Genomic DNA, 24,236 nt, shown 5'->3' with positions numbered 1-24,236 from the left:
TGTTGAACTGGTTTCATGCCACACACATTCATATGTTAATAGGTTAACTGCATGCCATTTCACCAACCAGGTTTCCTTTGCACATTTGTGTGTTTCCAACCACTGCTGTTTGGAGAATATTAGTTGGACAGTTCACACAGGAGGTGGCGCAAAATGTAAAGTCTGGGTCAACACAGAACAAGGATGAAGGCCTTTACACACCAGACACTTTTTGTTGTGTGAACATTTTTCAAAGCTATATTAAGTCAATGTGAGCTCTCTCTCAGCAGCACCTGGATTGTATTGCCGCTTTATTTATTTTTTTCACACTGGAGGTAGATTTTCATGACATTCAAAAATATTAAAATAAGCAAATGGGACTGTTTGCATACAGGCAAGACAGACCCTTCTCAATTCTCCAAACTGTCTGACAGACATCCCAAAATCCATCTGAAGCAGTGAAGTGATAAAGTGGAAGCTTCTGAACCAAGCAAATGATCCTCTCTTCTACAGTGTTGACTGTACCATTTCTTTTTATTCTTTTCAGTAAAATGACTGAGAACCAGCTCACTGACACTAAATAATCCACCCATGCATATTATTTCTAGTTCAGATAATTTCATTTGCTTCACAGTCAAAAGTGAGGGTGTGTCAACATTCAAAGCAGAATTATTTGAAATTTGGTACCACTTGAGGGTGATGAGTCAGTAGCGATTGGAATTTTATGCTGTTTCCGATCTGTTATTGTAGATATACTTCTCACTTTATCGAGGACTAATGTGCTTTCATTATCAGTTCACACATACCTCCTCTTATTCACCATTGTGAATGTGGAGGCTTGATTCCACTTGTTTGCATTTACAGTTGATCAAAAAGCCAACATTTAAACCTCCTTCAAGCATTAAAAAAAAAAACTTGAATTCATTTATTAAGTTCTTACTTTAAAGTAAATCAAAAATACGCATTGATGGGAAACGGACCTGGTGTGATTTTAGTTTCTGTATAAGCAACCTGACCTCAAGTGGACTGGAAAACACCTGAATAATTAACTTGTATAACACTTGTTGCCATGGAGACGGGGGGGGGGGGGGGGGGGGGTGTTACCCTGTTTAAAGTCTTAATTGACAGTACAGGTGTACATGGTTGTGATTAACTGAATTGAAAATATAGCCAAGTTATTAAATGTGAGAAACGCCCCCGTCGCTCTCTGTGTGCATTAACAGTCTCACCAGACCCATTTTTGTCAAGTGAAGTGTAACTAATAAAGGATGATGTGAGGACAGAGGATAGAAAAGGAGCGGGAGTGAGGAGGAGGAGGAGAGGGGAGGCTTTAAGGGGGGAGAGCAGCAGAGAATACACACTGGAACAGTCACTAAAGCGGAGAACAGCAGACCGAAACGACAACACCTGGGGAAAAAGCACCTAGCTCCACAGCAGAGCCACACCTTAGCAAAGCTAATGGCTGTTGAGTCACCGACCGAAACTCGGACTAAACGCTGATACGGCTGGAGTGAGGGAAATACTGAGAGTGTGAGGGGGGAGTGAGAGAGAAACTCACGTTATGTTGTGAGAATAACTCAGAAGAAAAGGGTTTTTTAACATTTAAAGAGAAAAAACATAAACAGCAAAGCGACACCTGCTGTGTTTCCTGCTCCTGTCACCGCCCTGACAGGTGGTCACGAGCACTTAAATGAGTGTCCTCGTGAATTAATAAATCTCCGGGCAAAATTAACCATGAACAATTAGTTGGAAGTTTTTTTTTTAAGACTTAAATGATGACCAGTGATGTTGTCTTACCGTGGTCTGTGAGAATCGACGACACCAGGCAGAACAGTCCGATCCAGTTTCGGGCGTCATGTCTCGCCATGGTTGACTCCGCTGCTCCTGCTGGAACCACCGTCCGTCTGTGTCTCTGATACCGACGCAAGATTCAAACAACAGCTTCAGGTGCCTTCTCGGCTCCGGTGTAAAAAAAAACAAAAACTTATACTCTTACCAGACAAAAAATAACTTGTGTGTCTGCAGGACAAAACAGGGCTCCGACACAGCCTTTCGATGCAAGTGTCCCACACTGCGCCTTAAACGCGGACTCTGTTAAGTGAATTTAAAAAAAAAAGGAAAAATCCTGTTGAAGTGGTTCCGGCGGCGCACAGGTGTAAACTACCTCCCGCTGCTGCTGCTGCTCTGTGAGTGTGTGAGTGCTGCTGTTGCTCGGCGTCTCTCTCGCTCGCGCTCTCTCTCTCTCACTCTGCTCCAACTAGTTCTTGTGAGCGCGCAGCCCGACTTGTGTTTGTGTGTGTGTGTGCGCGTGCGCGCGCGAGCTATAGAGAATGTGACGTCATCAGGGTGAGAGGCGTCACATCCCCCCCTAAAAACACAGTTATTAGTCGAGGGGTTTCGCCGGGAACAACTTGTTGAAGCGACAGCATCTGAAGCTCAGCCGGTTTTACTTTGATTTTAGATTAATTTCATGAATTAAAAAACAAGAAATATATCCAAGAGGAATGATTTCATATTCAGGAAAGTCCCTACGTGACCCAGATTTAGTTTCCCCCCCACCAAACCCTTACAGCAGATACTTCGAGTGGGTTGAATTGATAAAAAGAAATCTCTCTAATTGAGTATACCTTAGTGGCAGTGAGTTACTGTTCTTTTCTATTGCTTCAAGTATGTTTGGCCTCTCTCTTAGAGAACAGAGGACATTTTCTCCATTTCAGACTATTCCTTGTAAACCCTAGAGATGCGTGGAAAAAACAAGAAAATCAGCAGTTTCTGAAATCCTCAGAACTTCCCCGTTTGGCAGTAACAACCATGTCACGCTTATAAAATACGTTTCTCCATTTTCGTGGTTGGTTTGAACTTCCGCAGCTCGTCTGCCTTTTCTATACATGCCTGTGTGCATTGAGATGGCTGATTTAGACATTTGCAAGAAGTCAACCAGGAGCTGAACATGTGTATACTAAATAAAGTGAGTGTACTTTCTACAAAAAAAGAGAGAGAAAAGGAAAATCAATACATATATAGGTTGTATCCAATTAATCTAACTCACAGTAAAAAGACACAGTCTCTGGTGGGTATATTACGTGGAAACAGATGAGTCTTACGCCCTCTGCTGTTGGTTCACTGAAAATGAATGAGCTCACTACGTAATGAGCTGTTGCTGTAAATCTGTGCTTGATTCAGCTTTCCTGCCTCCATTAATTTCCCTTGAGAAACAACGTTTACAGAAAATGTTAAATATCTCACTATAATTTAATATTTATTGAAACAGTAATAGAAAAAAATCAGAAGCCAAACGTTTTGATGCACCAAGAGGTGAAATTGGTAGTGTAGGAGGTAGTGATCCTGGATAATGGTTTAATAACACACAAATACAGACAGCATCAATGAAAACAAACACACACAGCAGTGACTGAAGCAAAGTGCTTTACATGCCTGTCCTATGCCTTCATTAACGTCATGTCAATTTGTGATAAGATTCTTTGATTTGTTTGGGTTTTTTTTTTTTACAATAATATTACAACTTGCAATTCATTTTGCCACATTTTCTACTAGAACATGGGGCGCAAACATGGCTGAGGCATTATCTGGTTTAGAGTTCTAATCCCTGCACCCAAGTGTTTTTGCAGCCAGTGTAATTACATCCACAGTTTCAACTGTTTCCTCCATTCTGTTCCACTTTCAAATGTCTCATCAGCATCGCTGCCTTCTTTCTAAACTGTACAATGTTGAGGAGCTGGAAACACAGTGAGGATCAGAGGTAGAGTCAAATTGTGTAAATGAAATGTGTAGACTGTGTTTTGTATATATATTCCCTGTGTGAATCCGCAGTGCAAATGAAACGTCAGATTCCATCAGCACTTGACGTCGCCACATGTTCATTTGCAGCCGCACACTGATGTAGAGAGTCAGAGGGGAGGGACCACCCGTACACACGGCTAAACTGTACCATGGTATGTTCATGGCAGAATAAGGAGCTTCAAATAACGTGGACCTCCAAATAGAGAATTTCATTCCTTTTCCTTCATCCATTTTTCATAGCCATAGCAAATCGACCTTCACACCTTCTACTTTCCACCTACCACCCACTTAACTTATACCACATCCCAGCCTTTACACTTTTCCTTCATTTACACTTCACTTTCCTTCCTTCCTTCAGCCCTCCCTCCCTCCTTCCCTCTACCCATGTCATTCGATTTCCTTTGTCCAGTTGTCCTTCACTCCTCACTGCTATTCATCCTGTCCTCCATCCTCATGCTCTCCGGGGGTCTGTGGCAGTGATAATGAAGCACACAGTTAACAGATATTAGCTCATTGGCAGTGGATTCATTAGGCAGAGCCAAGGCTTATGGTGATTATTTACCCATGGAGGAGGGGCCACAGGATCAGTGGCACACTCTGTGTCACCAGCCACAGGCTTCTTTGAAGTCTCACTCCCTCATCTGTTCCCCTGCAATACTCTCTCATACTTTTTCCTTTCCATGGGTTTTCTCGTTCTGTCTGAGCACCTCTCCCTTCACATCTCTGCTCTCCATTTTTTCTCTTTCCCTGTCATTAGACACCCACTGTACATAGCTGCTTTCTCTCTTTCTCTCTCTCTCTTCCCCTCGTTGTCCCTCTTCCCCACCTCCATTCACCCAATGGTAATTATGGAAAAATCTGTAATGATGCTCAGAGGAGCTGATAATACCTTTAGCTTAATTAAAGACGTTTATGGGATGTAAAGACAAGTTGCCTAGGGGTTACTGCGCACCCACACTAACCCAAAGTCTTTATTTTCTCGCCTTTTCATCTCCTTCAATCCTCGTCTTTCTGCTAATCACATCCTTTTCTCAATTTCACTCTCACAGTGTCATACACAGGAATACATGCCCCATCTTTTTGTGAGAATAAATGTCAGGGTCAGACGTACTGTAGCAAATCGGCCAGAATTTCATCTGTGAAGTGTTTGGTAGATGTAGTTTATCAGCCTCCCTCACACTCACAAACACACAAAACCAACAGGCTTTTCCTGCTGATTATCCCAGTGTCTGTCGAGTCACATCCTGTTGGGCCGAAAGTGCGACAAATTTGTGAACATGTCAGTCAGGGACACTGGTAATACTGTAGGAAAATGAACAATACTTTGTCCACTGGAGAGACGTTAGAAAGGTCACAGTGTTGGAGGGACAGCTGGTGCTGGTTTAAATGTGTGATGGAGACTGCGTTTCTCACCTGTATGCTTGTTTCTTCATTTGTGGTGCATTCCTCTCATGTCAGCAACACAGGTATGAAATGCTTTCCGTAATTTCATTTCTACTGCTCTTACTGGAAAGGGGGGGATAATTATGCAGCTAATGGCAGGTTTAGATTAGCAGGCATGAATGAACCCGTTTCTCTGATTCAAATGATCATACACGAACAGAACTTCATCATTTTATGGAGAGACCTAAGGAAAACTTTTTTTGTGATTTTTGTTCTTCTCTGCAAAGACTTTTTTCTTTTTTTTCTCCGATGACTTTAATGTAGGCCTTTCTGCAGGGAGGTTGCATGTTCTCCCCGTGACTGTGTGGGTTTTCTCCGGTTTCCTCCCACAGTCCACATGCAATATGGGGATTAAGTCAAGTGGAAACTCTAGATTGACCATCGACCCTCATGTGGAGGATAAAGCGGTAGAAGATGAATGGATGGATGGATGGACTTTAATGTAAACCCATGAAAATAAGACAGCTAAAGTTAACATACATATACTGTTTCTTGTTAGATAAATCATGTACAGTTACGTCCATGCAAATATTTCACTTTCTGTTACTTGTCCATCTGGTGCATCTTAGCATGAAAGGGCTGTCCAGGGAAACAAAAATGGAATTTGGCAAAAACAGGAATAAGATCATCTATTTGATAACACTCACTCTGTATGTTAAAGGCCACAAATGAGCCTCAGCTGAACTGCAGAAGACATTTTTACATAAATACAGGACTGGGTTTTTGTCTCACATCGTTCACGTCAAAACTGCTCAAAGAAGGGATCTTTTCGTGGCCTGCGCAAATTAAAGGGTACAATTATGATGCGGATAACTCTTATAATAACCATATGAACATGTAAATATTGCTTGAAGAGGATTCAATTCTGCACCAATAGCTACATTTTGCCTCTGTTTGGCCTTCATGAACAGAAGTGATGTAACTGCTTCCTTCATCTGAAAACAGAACCTGTCAAGCAATGCAATTCTTCTCAACAAAATACTTCACATTCTTTAATCCAAAACTTTTGTGTACTCTCTACTTTAGAATGGAATGATGTTGTGGTGGCTAGAGAGGGTTCGCCTGCCACCTTGGTCTGTACTGATACAACAATGAGAGGTGCTGTGTCCATAAACTGGATGGTGAAGTCACTTCATGGTGCCAGGGAATGGAAATTGGTTCTCTCAGCTAATGAAAGGAAGGAGTTCTCTGGTGGCGCCTCGAAGGCATCCATGCGACTGACTGACCCAAACTTTCAGGATACTGGGGTTTTCTCTCTGATGTTTTCCCCCAAAATGGAGGACGGAGGTCTCTACTCATGTTTGATCAAGCAGCAGGAGAGGAAACTGAAAGAGAGGATTATCCTCCTAGCTATCCTTACAGGTAGAAAATAGGTTAACCTTCCTTCTTCCTTCCTCCGTTCAGCATGTATTTATCTACCGATCCACTGATTTCCTTTGTCCGTTCTCATCAACAGTCTCCATCCTCCCATCTCCAGTCATTCCTCAGTATAGCACCCTACGTATGAACGCCAGTGTTTATCCCAGCATTGCCATCACCAAAATCACTTGGACATCACCTGGAGGCATGTCACTGAAGAGTGAGAAAATAGCAAACGTGGTAACAGCGACTAAACGGCCACGGGTCCAGAGCAGTGATGAGGGCATCTACGTCTGCACAGTTTACCCCTGGGGTAACAGCAGCAGCACTCATTTTACATTCAAGGTGAACGTCACCATTGGTAAGACTGACCAGAAGAAGAGAAATGTTGAAATACTGAGGAATAGAATACATATGTTGTTGCTTTTGTTTACAGTGTAAAGAGTTCAGCTGCAGCATTATTTATTTAAGCATCCTGTAGCTACAGTTCTTCAAAGTATTTACTTTTACAGCACAGTTTCAAGATTCAAACATCTACTGTAGATCTGCACTAAAATTCAGCCAGTCCTCCTGTGAATATTATATTGCAACGTGTATGTATTATTCATAATTTTGGTTTTTGTTTTGGGGGTTTTTTCTTCCTCCCTTTTTCTCATTTTTTTCTCTCTTCTCCTTTCTCTCCACAGCTGACAAAGTTGTCTCATTCACTGATGTAAAACACGGTGAGTGACTTGGTAGCACAAGCAGTATTAAAGTCCTGTGTCAGCAGCTTGATAATCAGGCAGAGCAGAGAATGCAGGACCAAGACTAAGTATCTCAGCATATAAGAACCTAATCCCTATTGTTGGAGAATTTTTTCCCCTATCTTGGTTCCCCTACTCAATATTCTGTTTATGCTGCCTTTCCCTCACTTTTCATTGTCTCCCATTTTATTCAAAAATCCGTGTCATTATGTCTCTCTTCAATGGTGTATCTTTAAATCTGCCCCTGTGTGACATCTTCCTCTCCATCTATCTATCAATCATTCTGGTTTATCCTCCCTCTTTACTTGTTGCCTGCAGACAATGAGATCTCCACTGCCACACAGGAACAGATCTCCTTAAACCTGAAGTGTCCTGATGTCCAGGGCGACTTTGTCCAGCTGTTCTGGACACCTGGAGACATAAGTAAAATGGAGCGTGTCTATGAGTATGATCGCTGGAGGGATTCCAGCTTTATGAATGAGAAGAGCAGGAGACTCAAGCTTGCTGGCCCACCCTATAACGCAGAGGCTGGGAGCTTCTCCTTTCTGCTCACGCCTGACGTCAGTGACGGTGGCCTCTACGCGTGTGAGGTGTTCCAAAATGACAATGCTTTCAGTCAGAGGACAGTGCTCAGCGTGCTGAAAGGTAGAGATCAGTAGGATGGTTTATGCTATACTGTACACATATATGTATATGTATATATATATATATATATATATATACAGTATATATATATAAATATATATATATATATAAGCTATAGAAACAGGAAGTGAAGCTTACTGACTTGGGGGGAAAAGGGAGAAAAAAAACATTTAGTTTGGCTTTGAAAAATACACACAGCGAAGCGCTCTTTAATCTTCACACAAACAACTTGCACGTTGCAACCACTTATCTGTTCATACAGTTGCTGGTTGTTTGCCAGGATCTAATTACGGCATGTAGCTTATCCTAAATAGTTTCACATTTATTGGCATGATTAATGCTTATAATTAAACAAATGAAATGTACCCTGTTGATTAATAAGCTTACCTTACTTACTCTTTACAAGAAAGCAGAAAAAAACAACCCAAAAGCTGTCCCTTTATATGGACAGTGGCAAAATGAAAGGGTGGCATCGTGACAATAAGCAGAGGATTTCTCACGTCCTGCCTGCAGTGCATTGTAACCACACAGCATCCACTGGGATTTATGTGGGAGAAACAAAATGAGAATTTCACATGGACATTGGTGAAATGTCACATAATAAAATGAATACATCTTCAAAATTGCTCATGAAATGCAACATTTGCTCAATTCATACATTTAAAGAGGAGGAAATGAGCACTTGTTGATTTCTATGCGCACACCTTGGGGAGTCCTCACCCTTTGCACAGAATACATTTGCACTCACACACACACACACACACACACATACACACTCATACACATACAATGCCCTGTCATGGCGGCCTTGGAAAGCTTTACTAATCACAGTCCCACTGGCATCCATCACAGCTGCCCAGACGTGACCAGCCGATCCGTCACTGTCACTGTCACCCTGCTTCACACATCTGCATCCCTCAAACACGCACACACACACACAGACACACATCCACCCACACACCCATCATGTGATGCTATATTTTTACCCCACCTCATTATAAGTATCATTATGTGTGATTATAACTGCTGCCCTCCCACCAAGGCTGTAGGTGGCCCTCACTGATCACACTAATCAAGGTTGAAATGAGTGTGTTTTTATGTGTGCGTGTGTGAGAGTCTGTGGAGCTTGATTACACCCAGATGGATTCTCATTTCAGTTTGATGAGACACTAAGCATCAGTCACAGTCAACCGATGCATTAGCAGCAAATCACTTTAATGAATATATATTATTCTGACCCTCCACTGAATTGTTTTTTTGTTTTTTATATCACTTCCCCCTATACCACATTACTCTCCATCTGTCCTTGGCCTTTTCTATATTCACACACTACCCTTTAACTCACTTTCTCATCCTGACATTTCTCTTCCCCCCTGCCTGTCTTTTTCACTCACACATCCACCTCTCTGTTTCTCTCCATTTCTTCGTCGTCAAACTGTCCCTTCCTCCTCCACCCTCCCCCTACTCTGCATCGCATCAACAGTTAAGGCCAGTCGTTCATCCTCAAGGCTGGAGTTGACGTGCAAGTACTCTGCGGTGTCCCACATACAACGTGCCATCTGGACCTACCAGGACAAAAATCGGCGTCTGGAGTGCTCGAGTGTTAAACCAGGCGTCATCACCACCTCTGTGCCCTTACCAGTCACCTCTGACACAGCTGGAAACTACACCTGCACCATAAATATGAAAAAAGGACCGACCATTTGGGCCACACACACTGTCACACTGCCCCCTAAAGATGGGGAAAAGGGTGAGGTTTCACTTTTCTGTTCTCAGATGTATTATATATAACAATATAACAGTGTATTGTATTATCAGCAATCCTGGCTGACTTGTAACTCAGTGGCAATCAGGAACCACGATGTGGATGACGGTCGAGTCTCAGGCCGTTTGCTGTTGTAGAAAAATTGTGATGACCATCCATATTTCTTTTCCAATCTCTTTCGACTCATACAACCAAACAGGAATAAATATAATGAACATAATGGCTTTTACAGGCAAGTCAGTATTTGGTATGACCTACCTTGGCACTATCTCACTATTTCTTACATTTTCTTAAACGATGTCCTCGTATATTTTATCATGCAGGCTCCTTTCAGCAGTACCCAATGTTCTTCTTTAGATTTAGCCTTTTATTTATTTCTTGATCACACACAGCCTTTATAATATTCAGGTCTGGACTGTATGAAGGCCACTTAGCTAGCTCCTTTTCTTTTTGATACTGCATACACATGTCCTGCATTTACTGGTTTTATTATAATAAAGAGGTTGAAACGTAATCAAATGGTCATTTCTACCATCCCCTCTGGAAAGTGCTTGACTGGGAATGGTTTTGATTTTCAACATGGCAGCAATCACAAGCACATTGCTAATGCAGTGGAATCATATTTGGAAGGGAAAAAACAGCTGATAAAACACCAACAGTCCTGCACCGACATTAGAGTTCAGACCTGGACATTATGGGACCATGAAAGAAATAAATCAGATTAAATCTAAAGTGTATTTTCTGGGAAAAGCTTCAAAGGGAGGCTCTGATTTTACCTGTAATAGCCATTTTGTTCTTAAAAATTGTTTTTTTAAAATAGCCATTTATTTCAGTGCACGTCTCCTGCATTTGATTGTATCTTAATAGAGAGGCAGAAAAATAAATATGTACAGTCATCACTTTTGTACAGTACTGTATGTGCATGTGAGCCACTCAACAGTATATACAAATAAACTCATGTTACACAGTTTAAAGAGGCAAAAGCTCCAGACAGACACAGCATGTTATTCTTTCCTAGTTTCCTTCAGGAAAGTCAACAGGTCTGTCTAACAAGATTTTGCTTTGCAGATAATTCCAGCATAAATCAGTCTTGTAATATATATTTATATAAATCCACCACAGTTCTAATACTCTGTTTAACTTCCACCTCTATGAAATATAAAACATAAATGCTAGGAGCTTTCTCATCACACTCACCCAGGTGATGTGCAAATATAAGAAGACAGGACCTGAGGACATCTCTCCCCACAAAAACTAAATTATTCAGGCTTATTGTATTGGGGGCTGGGGGGGGGGGGGGGGGGGGGGGAGCACAGGAGGATATGACAGTTGAATGGATCCCTTACAAGACACAAGTTCAGTCTCCGTAACTCAATGCACCACTGATGGTACGACCATAAGGATGGTTGGATCAGAAAGCCAAATCTTAATTGAATGACAAGTGTCACATTTGTCCAATGTTTCCTGGAGAATTTTGACTACAGTACAAGGAATAGACGTTAAAACAACGCTGCACAATTTCATTCCTGTCAAAACAGAAATGTCATTTCTTTTCAGTTCAACAAATGCAAAGAAATCAAGCAATCATTGTGTCTTGTGACACACAAATACTTCAAATGTCAGGGACGTTGTCCAATAGAAACTTAGCCTATTGTTTGCAAAGCATGTTGACAGTTCTTTGCTGTGCCTCTTTATCAGTCACCTTCCTTTACAATCACACTGACTCAGATCAAACCCTACCTCATTTAAGATGAAAGAGATGAGCTGGAGAAGAAGTAGAGAACACCAGTGATGGGGGGAGAGAGAGAGAGAGGGGGAGAGAGAGAGAGAGAGAGAGAGAGAGAGAAACTAGGGGAATTTATCCCTCACTTCACTGCACTCAATTACCATAATTCATGCGTTAAAATTGGCATGGAGAACAGTACAGGTCAGTCTTGGGGTCAGCACTCACTGCAGTATTCCATTAGCAACCTCTACACATACTCACTAATCAATTACACCTCACACAGCACATAATGATTGATTAGTTTGAAGCTGCAGCACAGGGGCTAAGGTGAAGCCCCGGGGCCAACTCTTTCACAAACAAATTTTGTGGAAAGTTGATGAGAATGCGTGAGAGGACTTTCTGCCAGGTTTCTGTCCATTAGACAACCTCAAATGAAGATAGCTGCACAAAAGAGTACTGGTGTCACCTGTCACCAACTGTTGGTGTTAGTTACTCTATATATTATTTACATTTATTGCAAATATCAGTGTATTTATTATGTCCATAGCAATCTGTGCATATATTACATTTATTTGACTTTATTTATGTTATTTAAATAAGGTCACATATTGTATTATACACACATATTGTACACTTAGGCATCTGGGGTTGTTTGCTCCAACAGCATTCCATTGCACATGCACAATGACAATAAAGATATGTTATCTTATCTTAACGGTTAGTTTTTGTTTCGTTCTCTTTTCTTTTGTAACCCTAAGCTCTCTGACAGATCTAATAGCTCTGCACTGTGTGAGCAGTGACAGAGCGCTCGCTCAGGTGCAGTAAATTACAGCCGTCACTGTGGAAACAAGCGCCCCCCCCTCCCTCCCCCCCGCATGTCGCCCTGTGGTGATGTTTTACAAGCCTGATGTCACCCTCATTATACAAACAAACCTGATAAGGCTGATCACGAGTGTGTGCTCTTCCCACAAAATTTGTTTAGAGTGAGACTAGAGTGGGATAATGGTTTAGTTATGAGTGGTTTGTCATGATGGTGATTCACCTGTTGTTTAGTTCTATTTACTGTTCTAATCAGTTTGAAGTGAAGCAAACCCTTTATTTTACACTCACTAAACCCTATATGATTCTAATAAGCATTCTGTTAATGAAAATGAAACTAACATGTTTATTTTTGTTTTTTAAGACACTTGTAGGCTCCTTTTGGAAACTTTTACTCATTATAAACAGTAATAAGACGTTAAATAACTATGGTACGCTATAGAACTCTCAGCATAATAAATGCTGCGACACGAAAATATTGCATTTACTGTATATGCCAAGGTTATTGCACAAGTATGACCACAGGATTGTACATGAGATAGAAGTTGATTTTGTTGCTAGAGCTAGGCAAAAATATGTCCTTACAATATGGACAGCACATTTCTGTATGGATTAAAGGGAACAGAGAAAAGGTAAATGTGCAAAAACTTGGATCAAAAGTGACATTTGCTGTGGGTCTGTGTAATGACCTGACAGCATTTGCTGCCTTTTTTCTTTTTGTCTACAGTTCAAATGGATTGCGTTTCCTGTCTAGACCGCGATTCTGTCAAATTGATGTTTATTGAACTGTTGTAGAGACTGTTCACTGTGTCTGGGAGAGCCTGGATTTCCGGGCTTTTTTACTGTGTGTAATTGACAGCAGCATGATGTAAATGTGTGCAATATATTGAAAACAGCTCAACTGCAACTCATCTTTAAAATATTTCTTGGAGTGTTCATGTAAAGAATAGGTCACCCCCTCATGAACAAAGGAGCAAACATGGGGGATGAGGAGCTATAACGTCTCAAGCACACACATCCTGAGCTCCACAAGTTTTACATTAGCACTGTTCTTGGAAACATTCTTGATATTTTTTTCTCTTTCTTTCTTTTGTAGTGAATGTCGGTGTTGCCACCCCCTCCAAGCTCCCTTCTCTCTCTGCTTTATTACTCCTGGTGCCCCTGGTTGCTGTGGCTGTTGGTGTGTTGCTATGGAGACAGAAACAAATTTCTGATCGCGGTTAGTCTTCCGGCGTTTTCTTTCTTTGACAGCTTTGTGTGTTCCGTCCATCTCTGGCCCCTGTCTGCTGCCACTGAGTGATGCGAGCCGTGACATCCTCTGGGGTCGCCGTAATGAATCTGCCCCCTCCTCTTTCCTCTCTGTACAACTGAGTGTGGTGTGTGAGAGACTGTTCTGATGACTACCTCCCTGCACCCAGGTATTGAGCAGTCTCTGTCTGTCCCCTCTGGTGAAGTAGAGAACATCTATGAGAATCCTGATGATGTCAAACAGGTATGCATTCCGATATTTCCAGTATCTAAATACCATTTGCTGACATCTTTCCCACTCTTTTTGTTTTCCCAACCCTCCCTTAACACTCCTCTGTCATGTGTTGTTCATTAAACCACTTTGTTATCCTCTCTTCTCTTACCAACAGGCTCCTCCCCAGGGCTCGGTCTACATGGTGAGTTACTGTACCATCCTCTGCACATTATAAACACACAAACTGGGGTGTGGTGCATGTGTGTGTGAAGAGTTGTGATACATCAATGCATCCAGACAACTCAGTCCGATGATTGCTACCTTCCCCAAGCTGTCATCGGATATGTCTCACTTCACACTGCTATTCTTCTTCACCAATCTGTCAGGCCTCTCTCAGATAAACCCACTGCACATCAACTGTCAGCCTTACATTAGTGGTATTAGCAAATCAATCTCATCACACAATGGCGAGACATAAATCTGGCCTCAGTGCCATGAATCTGTTGCTTTGTCCTCCTCCTCACTGCACCACACTCCATGTCTTCCTTTCTCCTTATCATCTTATGCCAGGATTTGAAGCCAAGAGGAGAGGATGATGTCTATAAGGAACTAGAGCGGTAAGCAAAAGGCCTTGCATCACCTGAGTGTGTTTATGCATGCTGAACCGTGTGTGTGTGTGTGTGTTTCCACCGTCACTCATCCGCTCGAGCAATTCTTCTCACACTCACCAATCAAACTGGCCTCAACATCACACTGGCATCGAGACATGATATGACTCCATGTGCTGAGTCTGACAGGCAGAGCTTTTTGCTGATTGTGTTGTTGTTGTTGTTGTTGTTGTTGTCCTTGCTGCTGCGTAGGCTGTTTGTGCTAAAGGAAGAATAAAAGAAACTTGAGGGTGGAAGTTTTTTTGCACAAGTTTGTCTTTTTTGCTCTGTTTTCAGATGAGAGGAGTGTCAAAGCTGATCACCTACCCACATCTCGTCCTCATGCAGCTGTCACATCTGCTCAGTTCCAATCTGCAACAGAAGGGCTTTATAAACAATAGTTGCAACTGAATGTATGAGTTAGTATATTGTGCTTCAGGGGAAACACGGCTCACTTGTTTTCTCACTGTTACATACTTAGCTATTGTTCTTTAACTTATTATCATCATTAATTATTATTATTATTATTATTATTATTATTAATAATGCTTTTTTAATGTCATGCTTTGAGAAGAGGCTCTAAATTGTTCCTTATGTGTTTCAGTCTCTGTATTATATTGTCCTGATCTCGTTTTGTACATTGATGTTACAATTTTGTCAAAGGGAAAGTTTTTTATTGGGTGTTTGATGTTTTTATGCATAGTCTGTGTTTCATAAACCAGACCGTGCTTAGCATGTTGTCTGTTTGGAGAGAGATTGGGGAACTGGAACACACCGACAGAGGTTTATGGCAAAAACCTGTTTACCTTTTCCAAAAATGTTCTGTACACAGGCAGTCAATCAAAAATGGGAAAAGTACATTGTGCATGTATGAATGTTGTGTTCTGCTTGACCTCTGAAAATATTCTTTTAAAGGGCTACAACACATATTCTCTGCTGTCCCCTGTTCACATCAGATCAATGCACAAATGGTGTCCTGTTCTCCAATCCCCATTTTCAAACAGACAATGAGCTGAATGCTATCAAATGTATAAAACCCACTGACTGCACATAAGAACCTCATACACCCCTGCTTAAAAAAACCCCACTATCCTTTGAAGTATTTAATGGCAAGTGTATTATACATCTAAGGCCATTTTTAACAGTCAACAGTTGTGGAAGAAGTCAGAGCCTTTAGATAAGTACAATTAATAATACAGCACTTATAATACATTTTCTATTTCAGCCAAATTAAATATTTAGCATATGTACAATGTAGTAAATGTGCTTTGCTCCAGTTACTAAATGACAAATGACTAAATGATATAATTTGACAATAACATTACTAAATAAATGTATTTTCACCACGCACGTAATCTTAAAACACGTGGTTTTTGATGTGTGGTTGATAATTTGTTATTGCTGTGGTAGTCGTTTTTTTGTAATTATTATGACTACTACTATATTTTTCCTTTCGCGCTTGAGATTAATGGTCAGTAGAAGCTTCCGTAGACGACGTACTAGTGGAAGAATGGCTGGCTGGCTGTGGTTACGCTGTGTTTTAGGGCCTCATCTGCAACGAATCCACCGCTCACCAGACCAGTCTCGACCCGAGAGCCGAGTGGGAAGAAGGGTATGAATATTCGTCTGTCTTATTGTTTCTGTTTAACGACAAACGAGTGTGTACATTGAGCTGTATTTAATGACATTAGCCTCTGTGCTGCTTCGGGCCGGAAGTGTCAGGTGTTCGTTATTGAAGGGGTGCAGTCCCAGCCGCGGTGACACTTACTGTCAATAAATGAATGAATTAATGAATGAATTAATGAATGAAAGACAAGCGCTAGTCAACACATTGTGTTCACGTGTGCAGTGTGTTTTTATTCAAACCGTCACGGCTGCAGCCAGACTAAATGTAGCTTTGTCTAGGAATGACATCGGGTAGGTTGTGCTAATGGGAGCTGGAAAGCAGGTAAAAATGAGTGAAAGTAAGTCAAGACATGAAGAGAAAGGACGTGAAAACGAACGAATGATGACGAGAAACATGCGCACATGTTAAGTCTCACAGAAGCTACGTTGTACAGTGTGTGCTGTAACCGTTTACCGGTTATATTTACATGACAGTTAGTGCCACATGCTAAGCTAACGTTAGCCGCAGCAGTGCTCATAGTGGGAACACTTTCCTCTGTGTTCCTCCGCAGGGATGGAACTACCAACCCAGGAGTCTCGAGAAACACACCGACAGCATCCTCGGCTGGGTCAGTATATCCTTGTGACTGGTGGTCTGGACAGAAATAATAGTATTAACAATAATGATAGTTAGTCAAATAATGCGTGTGTACCCTCAGGCTTCAGCAATATGGTCCCTGTCCTACTACAGTTCTCCTATCCTCCTCTGCTATCTGTACAGGAAAGGTATGTTCATTTATTCAATTCACTTATTAAAGCCTGTTTTTAATGCTAGATTTTACAATTGTGGTAGAGCTATCAGGTAGCTTGCTCGCCTGTTTTGCTTTCGTTTTAAAGTGTGGCAGTTATGTTTTCTCTCTCATCCTGTCTCTCCTTACAGCCTGTGCTTAATGAAGCATTTATGTGAATATTTAGGGCTTTTTGGTTTATATTAGATTCGATGGGGTTTTTTTTTACTTCCGCTGTCAGACACAGTAATGTTGACTAGTATTACACAGATACTGCATATCATAATATTGGCTCTTACCTAATTATTACTAAATGTCTTCTTGGAACCTTGTACAAAACTTTATTTTTCATACAAACATTATGTAATAGAGCTTGTACTGTATGTTTTATTTAGTTCATATATTCTTATTTAAAATATAAATGCAGTGTAGAGACAAAATGCAGATTGGATACAGATCACAAGTGTTGTTTTAATACATGTTTATTTAAGATAATTAATGTTACGTGTCATTTGTTAAAATTCGATGTTTTATCTGGGGAAGCTAAAACGAAAACTGCTCAAACAAATCTGGCATATTACATTATAACAGCTCCAGCATTAGCCATAGAGAAACCCATATTGATTGGTTGACCTTGGTTTATAGGTTGTTAGGAATAGCTCATCAAGTGTGAGAATTTGCTGCCCCTACAGTTACATGTATGTACATTTAATATGATTGGCTGCATTCTGTGTAAATGTGACATTTACTGATATTTTCTGATCAATTTTGATCAAATTTGTTAAAGTAGTTTTGATATTTAAACTAAAGAGGTGATGTTTCAGTGGGGGACAGAAGATATATAGATCAAGTTTTAATTAGGACTGGGTATATTTAATTGGAAAAGGTTTTGGTTTCATACATAAACAGGTCTAAACAGAATAAAGCAGTGTAATGGTCAGCAGTGAACATCAGTCGATTGTATTATATCAACTCTATTCCCAATGCCTTCTCCAGTAACTGTTAAACAGCTTTGTGAGTAGAATCAATCATAAGAGACTGCTTTGTTAGTCCAAGGACATTAACGTGACACGTTTTACTAGAAGTTTTTCTTCTTGGGTGGCATTCTTCTTTATAATGTTAGACAAACTACTACTGTGGGTTGAGTTTTTGGTACTGATGTCCTACAAGTGAGATTAATATAAAGTTACTCAAGTGTATCAATCAGTTAGACCGCACATCAATAGAAAGTAATTACTTGAGGTTGTGTGCTACTGCTTAATGTTTAATTGAGCTTCTGATATTGATCTATGTACATGCTTCTGGGGAAAACGTCAGACTGTAAATCTCTGTGCTGGTAATTGTTAATGGGGCTCACGCCTGGTGGACATGTGGGGGTTATGTACATTTATTGCTTCATTTATTTTTAGGTTACATCTGCAGCAGTAAGTTGGTTCCAGTGAGTCAGTATGTGGGAACTGTGCTGGTGTGTCTTCTAGGAGTGGCCTTTCTAAGAGGTGAGCCCACAGAACTCAACAACTGGTCAGACTTGCTCAAATTTAATGTAACCCTTTATAACATAATGCTGTATATGCATGCCAATGACCTATTTAACATTCCAGTTACACAAGATCTGCTACCACTAAGTGTACTAAGTTTTGCGAAACTTGTGTCGCTATTTTCACTTTCTTTTCCTCACTCGTTTCCTCTTTCCGTTTTCCCCCCAGGATGGGAAAGATGGAGGAACACTGACTATCTTCAGTTTATCTCTATTCTTGAGGAAACCAAAAAGAACAACACACCAGCAAACAAGGTGAGATCAAAGCAACATAAACATAAGGTACTCACCCTTAGGACTGTATTTGTTCAGACTCTGTCCTCTTGATGATTGTGGTGCTATTTATTAAAACACTAAATCTAAACTTAACAAATTGTTTGTGCTTTCTTTTAAGAAAAAGCTGAGATGTTATGACTTTGACTTCTTGCACTGGCCCTCAGATTTCAGCTGGACAGAGGCGGGCACTCCGTGAGTATTCGGTCTCTTATCCGTTCACTGCTTTTCCAAACAGAGCTTTGTAGAGCTGAACAATCACTTTGAGTGCAGTCACTTGCACAGCAGCCATTTTGACACAGGAAAAAACTCAGGTGTTACTGATCTCATTAACGATGGCTATGTTTAATTCAAGGCCCTGTCTCTATGCAGGCAAGTGTTTTTGAAAAGTGCACTGTCTGGCCTTTCATACACATACAAGCTTTGGTTTAAGAATTGTAAGAGCTCCATTTACATGACGTTTTCTCCTGTGTTTGATATCACTTTGTGATATCATTGCATTTGTTTTCTTGAGGCGAATTGTGTAATTGCGTCGGATGCTTTGTTCACTTTGTATTATCACGTGATGTTGAGGAATAGCTCAACTCTGCTATCTGTTTGCCTACAGGGACAGGTAGCAGTTCTATGTGACTTAACAGTGGGTTTCCATGTGAACAAAGATGTTTTTTGAGATCTTAGCATGTGTGGACAGGATTATTTTTAAAACCAGAGGGAGAAAAAAAATACAAATCTACGTATAGACTAGGCCCAAGTCAGAACAGTGTGACAGTGAACCAACATGTTTTTTGAAACTGAGAAAGCTAAATGAAGCTCAGACATTTGATTCACTTGATTATTTACACTTGTCATTTTCCCTCTATAACCTGTCAAAAAGAAAGCTGCTGTACAAAAGGCCAATTACACTAAATAAATCCACTCACAGGCGTTTGAATGTGTGTGTGTGTGTGTGTGTGTGTGACAGGAAACTGTCCAGGGCTGGCGTCTCTCTGCTGAAGCCAGAGCCCAGATTAAGAGGAGCAGCAGATAGTGTCCTCCACTCAGTCCGCACTCTGCCATGCCACATCATCAGGTAAATGTAATTGGTAACAGCATGGTCTCAAGAACTTCACCGTGTTTCCAGTAAAAACACAGTAGTATTTGGTTACTACTAGTGACCTCATGTCTGTTATCTTCCTCTGCAGTTATCTCATCGTTCACTCATTTGGGAGAAGAATGCTGTACCCTGGTTCTGTAGGTTTACTGCAGAAAGCCATGAGGCCCATGCTCCAGCAAGGCCAGGCCAAGTTAATAGAAGAGGTAAATTAATGAGCACGTTCACCGTATGTACTCATTTAATCGAATACCTATCATCGTTCCTTGTTAAATTCTCTTCCTTTCGTCACAGTTTGATGGCCAACGGAACAAGCTAGTGGCCTGTGATGGTAATGAGATCGACACCATGTTTGTGGATCGACGGAAAGATGGAGGACAGAGAGGCAGGACTCTGGTAAATGTCTGCAGAGATTAGTGCCTGTGACCTGGGCTTGTTCTGGGATTTAACAAAACATAAGTGACATTAAAGATGGTTCTTGTATGTAAATGTATGAATTGTGTCACAGGTCATCTGCTGTGAGGGGAACGCAGGCTTCTATGAGGTGGGCTGCATGAACACTCCACTGGAGGGTGAGGAATTTTCAACTTTTTTCTAGACTTTTCCATCAGGCTGACATTTCTGAATTAGAATCATGGATGCAGTTGTTGCTGATGTGCGTTGCAGGTGGCTACTCTGTGCTGGGCTGGAATCACCCTGGCTTTGGTGGGAGTACAGTAAGCAGTGTTTTCATATTTTGTACTGCATGTATTTCTAAACCTTTGCTTCACTTAGTCTGAGCAAAGAGCGCTGTAGGGAAGAACAGTATGTTGATATTCTGGTTTCAGCTAAGCACTGCAGTGTTGCACAAGAGGGCAAGTGCAATCAGTTAGATCTTTAGGGTGGAATTCAAATATTGTAAATCTGTATCAAAGGTAACTTGTCTGTTGTGACATTTTGTTAAAATGCAAAAAGAAAATTTGTACTGTTTTATCTTTTTGCCAGGGAGTACCATTCCCTCAGAATGAGGCCAATGCCATGGATGTTGTGATCCAGTTTGCAACACATCAACTGGGCTTCCAGCTCAGTGAAATTATCATATATGCCTGGTCCATAGGAGGATTCACAGGTACACACAACTACACATGACTGTCAACTAAGTGAGGGCAATAAACAGGGGTTATAGCACTTGCTCAAGTAAATCATGGAACTTTGGTGGCCTTTACATACCGGATAGGATGTAGAATATGCTCTCAACCCATTTTCTCTGCCATGTTTTTACGTGGATGGCCCGTTCTTCATTTCTGCAGTAAGCCTCTTCTTCAAAAAAACACGTATTGCACGTCCATTTGTGGCCTCCATAAAGCAAGGCCCTTGCCCTGAAGTGCAGATAATATGAAAATCAAGCAACTTTTATTTTAAAGCAATGTTACTCTTACATATAGTACTTACGGTTGATAATGTTACACACTGGACTGGTTATGCTGTGAACATGAAACATGTCGTCTTTCCTTCCTGATTCTTCTTATCCTTGCTCTTTGTTTTCTTCCTTTTTCAGCCAGTTGGGCTGCGATGTCATACCCAGAGGTCCAATCACTGGTGCTGGACGCTTCATTTGATGACCTCCTGCCTCTGGCCCTAAAGGTCATGCCTGACAGCTGGAGTGAGTACCAGAGGTTTAAGGTTGTGAACACTGTTGTTTTGCATTGGATGGTTTTGTTTGAACATGTGACCGGTTTGTTCTCCCTCAGGACCGTTGGTCCAACACACAGTCAGACAGTACATGAACCTGAACAACGCAGATCAGCTTCTCAAGTGAGTGGGAGATGTTGTTGTGAAACCAGTAATAAATGTAAAAGTCTGCATCATTGAACATTACACAATGTCTCATAGCTCACAGTGATAACAGCTGATGACTAACACACTTCCTCCTCTTCCTTCAGGTACCAGGGACCAGTCCTGCTGATAAGGAGAACTAAAGATGAGATCATCACCACAACGTAAGTCTCCACAGTCCAGTTTTGAATCCTCTCGTATAGAGAAGCACAGAATTTTGAAATTCAGTTCAAATCAGTTGAAATTGACGATGGATGCGAATATTCCGCCAAAAGTTTGAAAATAGCAGTAGATAGACTTATTCTTTATAATTGATTTCATTTGGCCAAAGCAAATTAAAAGGGAATTTAACCTCATTAGAAACAAACAAATGTCGTCCACTTACACAAATAAAACGATAAACCACAGAGTGGAAAAACACATCAGTTCCTTGTGCTTAGTCTTTTCAGTCACTACTTAACAGTAGGGGTGGGGGGGGGAATAATAACATAAAAACAACATAATTTTCTCTTTTAAGAGAATTAAAATTCAAAAGAAAACCATCCCAACCATCTGTCTGTGCTCGCACTGATGCAATGGAATAGTCTCCGATTTAAACACACATTTTTAGAGTTCTTGTAAAAGAACGGAGAACTAGCAGAGCGGTAAATATTACATTTGTTCATAATTCTGTCAAAATCAGCTGGAGGACTTAGGAGTGCATCAACCATCAGCTGCTCGCTGCCGCATGTCTCCCTCTCTCCATCTGCTCAGTCACAGGCAGCACTGCTCTATAGATGTCTATAGATGCATAAAGGCTAATGATCAAAACAACAAAACACCATGTCTGGGTTCACCTTACTGCTGCTTAACTGAAAAATTACTATTTAAGACTGCTCTTAGATGCAAACTGTTGACCAGTACGCTGTATATTATTCTACAGGGGTCCAGAGGACGTCATGTCCAACAGAGGCAACAACCTGCTGCTCAAGCTGCTGCAGTTCAGGCGAGTCTCATGCTGTATAACATCAATCTTCTAACTTATGCATACGCTCCGTCTATTAGGACTAATGGAGTGACACATGTTTAAGTGGTGAAGCTATGTTCCTGCCACAGGTACCCCAAAATAATGACAGATGAAGGGATCAGAGTGGTCAGGCAGTGGCTGGGAGCCTCCAATCACCTAGAGGAAGGTTTGTGTGTTTCACGTTTATGTAAAACAGAGTTAATGACGGGAGGAAATAAAACGCAGTGGTGTGTATGTAATGCTGCCTCACTCTTGCCCCTGCAGCATCTGTGTACAGTGGTTACGAAGTGGACGATGACTGGTGTGTGTCGGTGCTGCAGTCCTATCAGGCCGACAGAGATGCGGTGTTTCCATGGAGCGTTGGTAAGCCCCGGGTCCTTTCACATTTACTAGGAAAATAAGACTGCACACGGCACAGTCCTCCGAGCTACATCTACCACCTCAGTGTCTGTGTATCGACTCACTCCCTTACTGTTACCAGGTGAAGATATGACTCTAGAGGGAAGGCGGCAGCTGGCTCTTTTCTTGGTAAGTAAACAATCTGTTGATAACCTTGCACTCAGTCTTAGCGTGTGGACACTGTCTGGGTCAAAAGGAAGCCACCTGTCGTCTTTATCGTCTAGTTTTTCCATATTCTAATGGCGATTCCCTTCATCTTCAAGTCTAATTTCCTGTATCTCTAATAAACCCAATGTTGTTGCTGTAGGCTTTCCCTCCCCCTTCTCTTGCACTCAAAAAAAAAAAAACCTCAGCTACTTGCAGACATCATTACCACTGAGAAACACTTTTCTGGTTGCCATAGAAACCAGCTCACCTGTGCTCTCAGGTTGACTGGTGTAATATATTTCACCACGCTCAGCTTATTGAAGTCATTTAACATCAAACAAGAGGAGTGCCATCAATTACAGCTAATGCTATGCTTTCCCTCCCCTGGTAATGCCTTCTGAATTGGACGTGATTCACCTCCTTGTAAACCCTTAAGAGATGGGCGAGATTTGTAGGCACTGAGCCAGACAGACCAAACTTAATATAATCAAGCTGTGCACTTCTGGGTTTTTTTTTCATTGCCCTCCCACACCTCTCATTGCCATTCCTCCTCCGTCCTCCGCCGTCTCTCCTCTTTCTCTCTCAGGCACGGAAGTACATGCGAAACTTTGAAACGACACACTGCACTCCTCTACCCGCCTCCGAGTTTCACGCACCCTGGAGACTGTAGAGAAGAGGAGGGAGGACGAGGGAGGAGAGGAAAAGAGCAGCAGAGGGTTTGGATGGCCCGTGGTCAGCGCGTGTTCCAAGCATGTTGTGAATGTATTACTGTGGTTTTCTTCCTGATCCCTCTCTCTAAGACAGATTTGTTATCTATAGTGATGCTGTGGAGGGATTTGGAAAGATCTGGTCTACTACGCCCTCACATGTAAAATATGGCACATCTTTTTATTTTAAGGTTAATTACATCATACTTTTTCCACTGTAAGAAAGGGATGCATTTTAGGTAGAAGAACAAGCCGTCACTCACTCCTTCCATTGTTTTCTTTGGCTGTATTTATAAAGAAGCAACTATAAAGAGAAATACATTCACTAGAATTTCTTATAATGATGTTTTAATCTTTAAAAAATGCAGCCAAACTTTTTTTTTCTGTGGCCATTATCTCTATGAACAAAGTTGTATTCTAAAATGTTCTAATAAATATGCTGAATAAAATATTTGACATAATGGACTTAATTTGTTCATT

The 24,236-nt window shown here is 41.2% G+C and overlaps 3 protein-coding genes across 5 annotated transcripts in view; 2 read left to right on the top strand and 1 right to left on the bottom strand.

Moving 5' to 3' along the window:
* Positions 1-2,238, bottom strand: part of si:ch73-22o12.1 (nectin-2) — a 79,277-nt gene extending 77,039 nt beyond the window's left edge. Inside the window, exons 1-2 of one of the 3 annotated variants that reach the window (XM_058647170.1) lie at positions 1,976-2,238; positions 1,777-1,891 (exon numbers count right to left, since the gene is read on the bottom strand). In XM_058647170.1, the coding sequence (XP_058503153.1) occupies positions 1,777-1,846 (70 nt within the window). In that variant the 5' untranslated portion in view covers positions 1,847-1,891; positions 1,976-2,238. Of the gene's footprint in view, positions 1-1,776 lie in introns of all 3 variants that reach the window. The other 2 variants (XM_058647171.1, XM_058647172.1) reach the window with 2 other exon arrangements.
* A 2,887-nt stretch (positions 2,239-5,125) lies between these two features.
* Positions 5,126-14,828, top strand: g6fl (g6f-like). Its single transcript, XM_058647412.1, has 11 exons — positions 5,126-5,246; positions 6,250-6,585; positions 6,680-6,943; positions 7,269-7,304; positions 7,644-7,970; positions 9,454-9,720; positions 13,377-13,499; positions 13,699-13,772; positions 13,918-13,944; positions 14,313-14,359; positions 14,687-14,828. The coding sequence occupies exons 1-11, from the start codon at positions 5,174-5,176 to the stop codon at positions 14,688-14,690; spliced, it is 1,578 nt and encodes a 525-aa protein (XP_058503395.1). The 5' UTR covers positions 5,126-5,173; the 3' UTR covers positions 14,691-14,828.
* Positions 14,829-15,679: 851 nt separating this feature from the next.
* On the top strand, positions 15,680-24,217 carry abhd16a (abhydrolase domain containing 16A, phospholipase). Its single transcript, XM_058647411.1, has 20 exons — positions 15,680-16,001; positions 16,567-16,623; positions 16,714-16,780; positions 18,192-18,278; positions 18,489-18,574; positions 18,714-18,787; positions 19,554-19,661; positions 19,774-19,888; positions 19,977-20,078; positions 20,191-20,254; positions 20,349-20,398; positions 20,667-20,790; positions 21,220-21,324; positions 21,413-21,476; positions 21,605-21,661; positions 22,420-22,482; positions 22,593-22,669; positions 22,768-22,866; positions 22,985-23,031; positions 23,636-24,217. The coding sequence occupies exons 1-20, from the start codon at positions 15,819-15,821 to the stop codon at positions 23,717-23,719; spliced, it is 1,713 nt and encodes a 570-aa protein (XP_058503394.1). The 5' UTR covers positions 15,680-15,818; the 3' UTR covers positions 23,720-24,217.
* Positions 24,218-24,236: the final 19 nt, after the last annotated feature.

Source organism: Solea solea, chromosome 13, assembly GCF_958295425.1.
Source record: "Solea solea chromosome 13, fSolSol10.1, whole genome shotgun sequence".
In the NCBI taxonomy this organism is placed as follows: Eukaryota; Metazoa; Chordata; class Actinopteri; order Pleuronectiformes; family Soleidae; genus Solea; species Solea solea.
This window is presented reverse-complemented; position numbering and strand designations above follow the sequence as displayed.

Coding starts and splice junctions, on each gene's coding strand:
- abhd16a (XM_058647411.1), top strand. CDS start 15,819: ATGACTACTACTATATTTTTCCTTTCGCGCTTGAGATTAATGGTCAGT. Junction 19,662..19,773: donor CTGCCATGCCACATCATCAG/GTAAATGTAATT, acceptor CTTCCTCTGCAG/TTATCTCATCGTTCACTCAT. Junction 22,483..22,592: donor CTCAAGCTGCTGCAGTTCAG/GCGAGTCTCATG, acceptor TTCCTGCCACAG/GTACCCCAAAATAATGACAG.
- g6fl (XM_058647412.1), top strand. CDS start 5,174: ATGGAGACTGCGTTTCTCACCTGTATGCTTGTTTCTTCATTTGTGGTG. Junction 5,247..6,249: donor CTCTCATGTCAGCAACACAG/GTATGAAATGCT, acceptor TCTCTACTTTAG/AATGGAATGATGTTGTGGTG. Junction 7,971..9,453: donor AGTGCTCAGCGTGCTGAAAG/GTAGAGATCAGT, acceptor TCGCATCAACAG/TTAAGGCCAGTCGTTCATCC.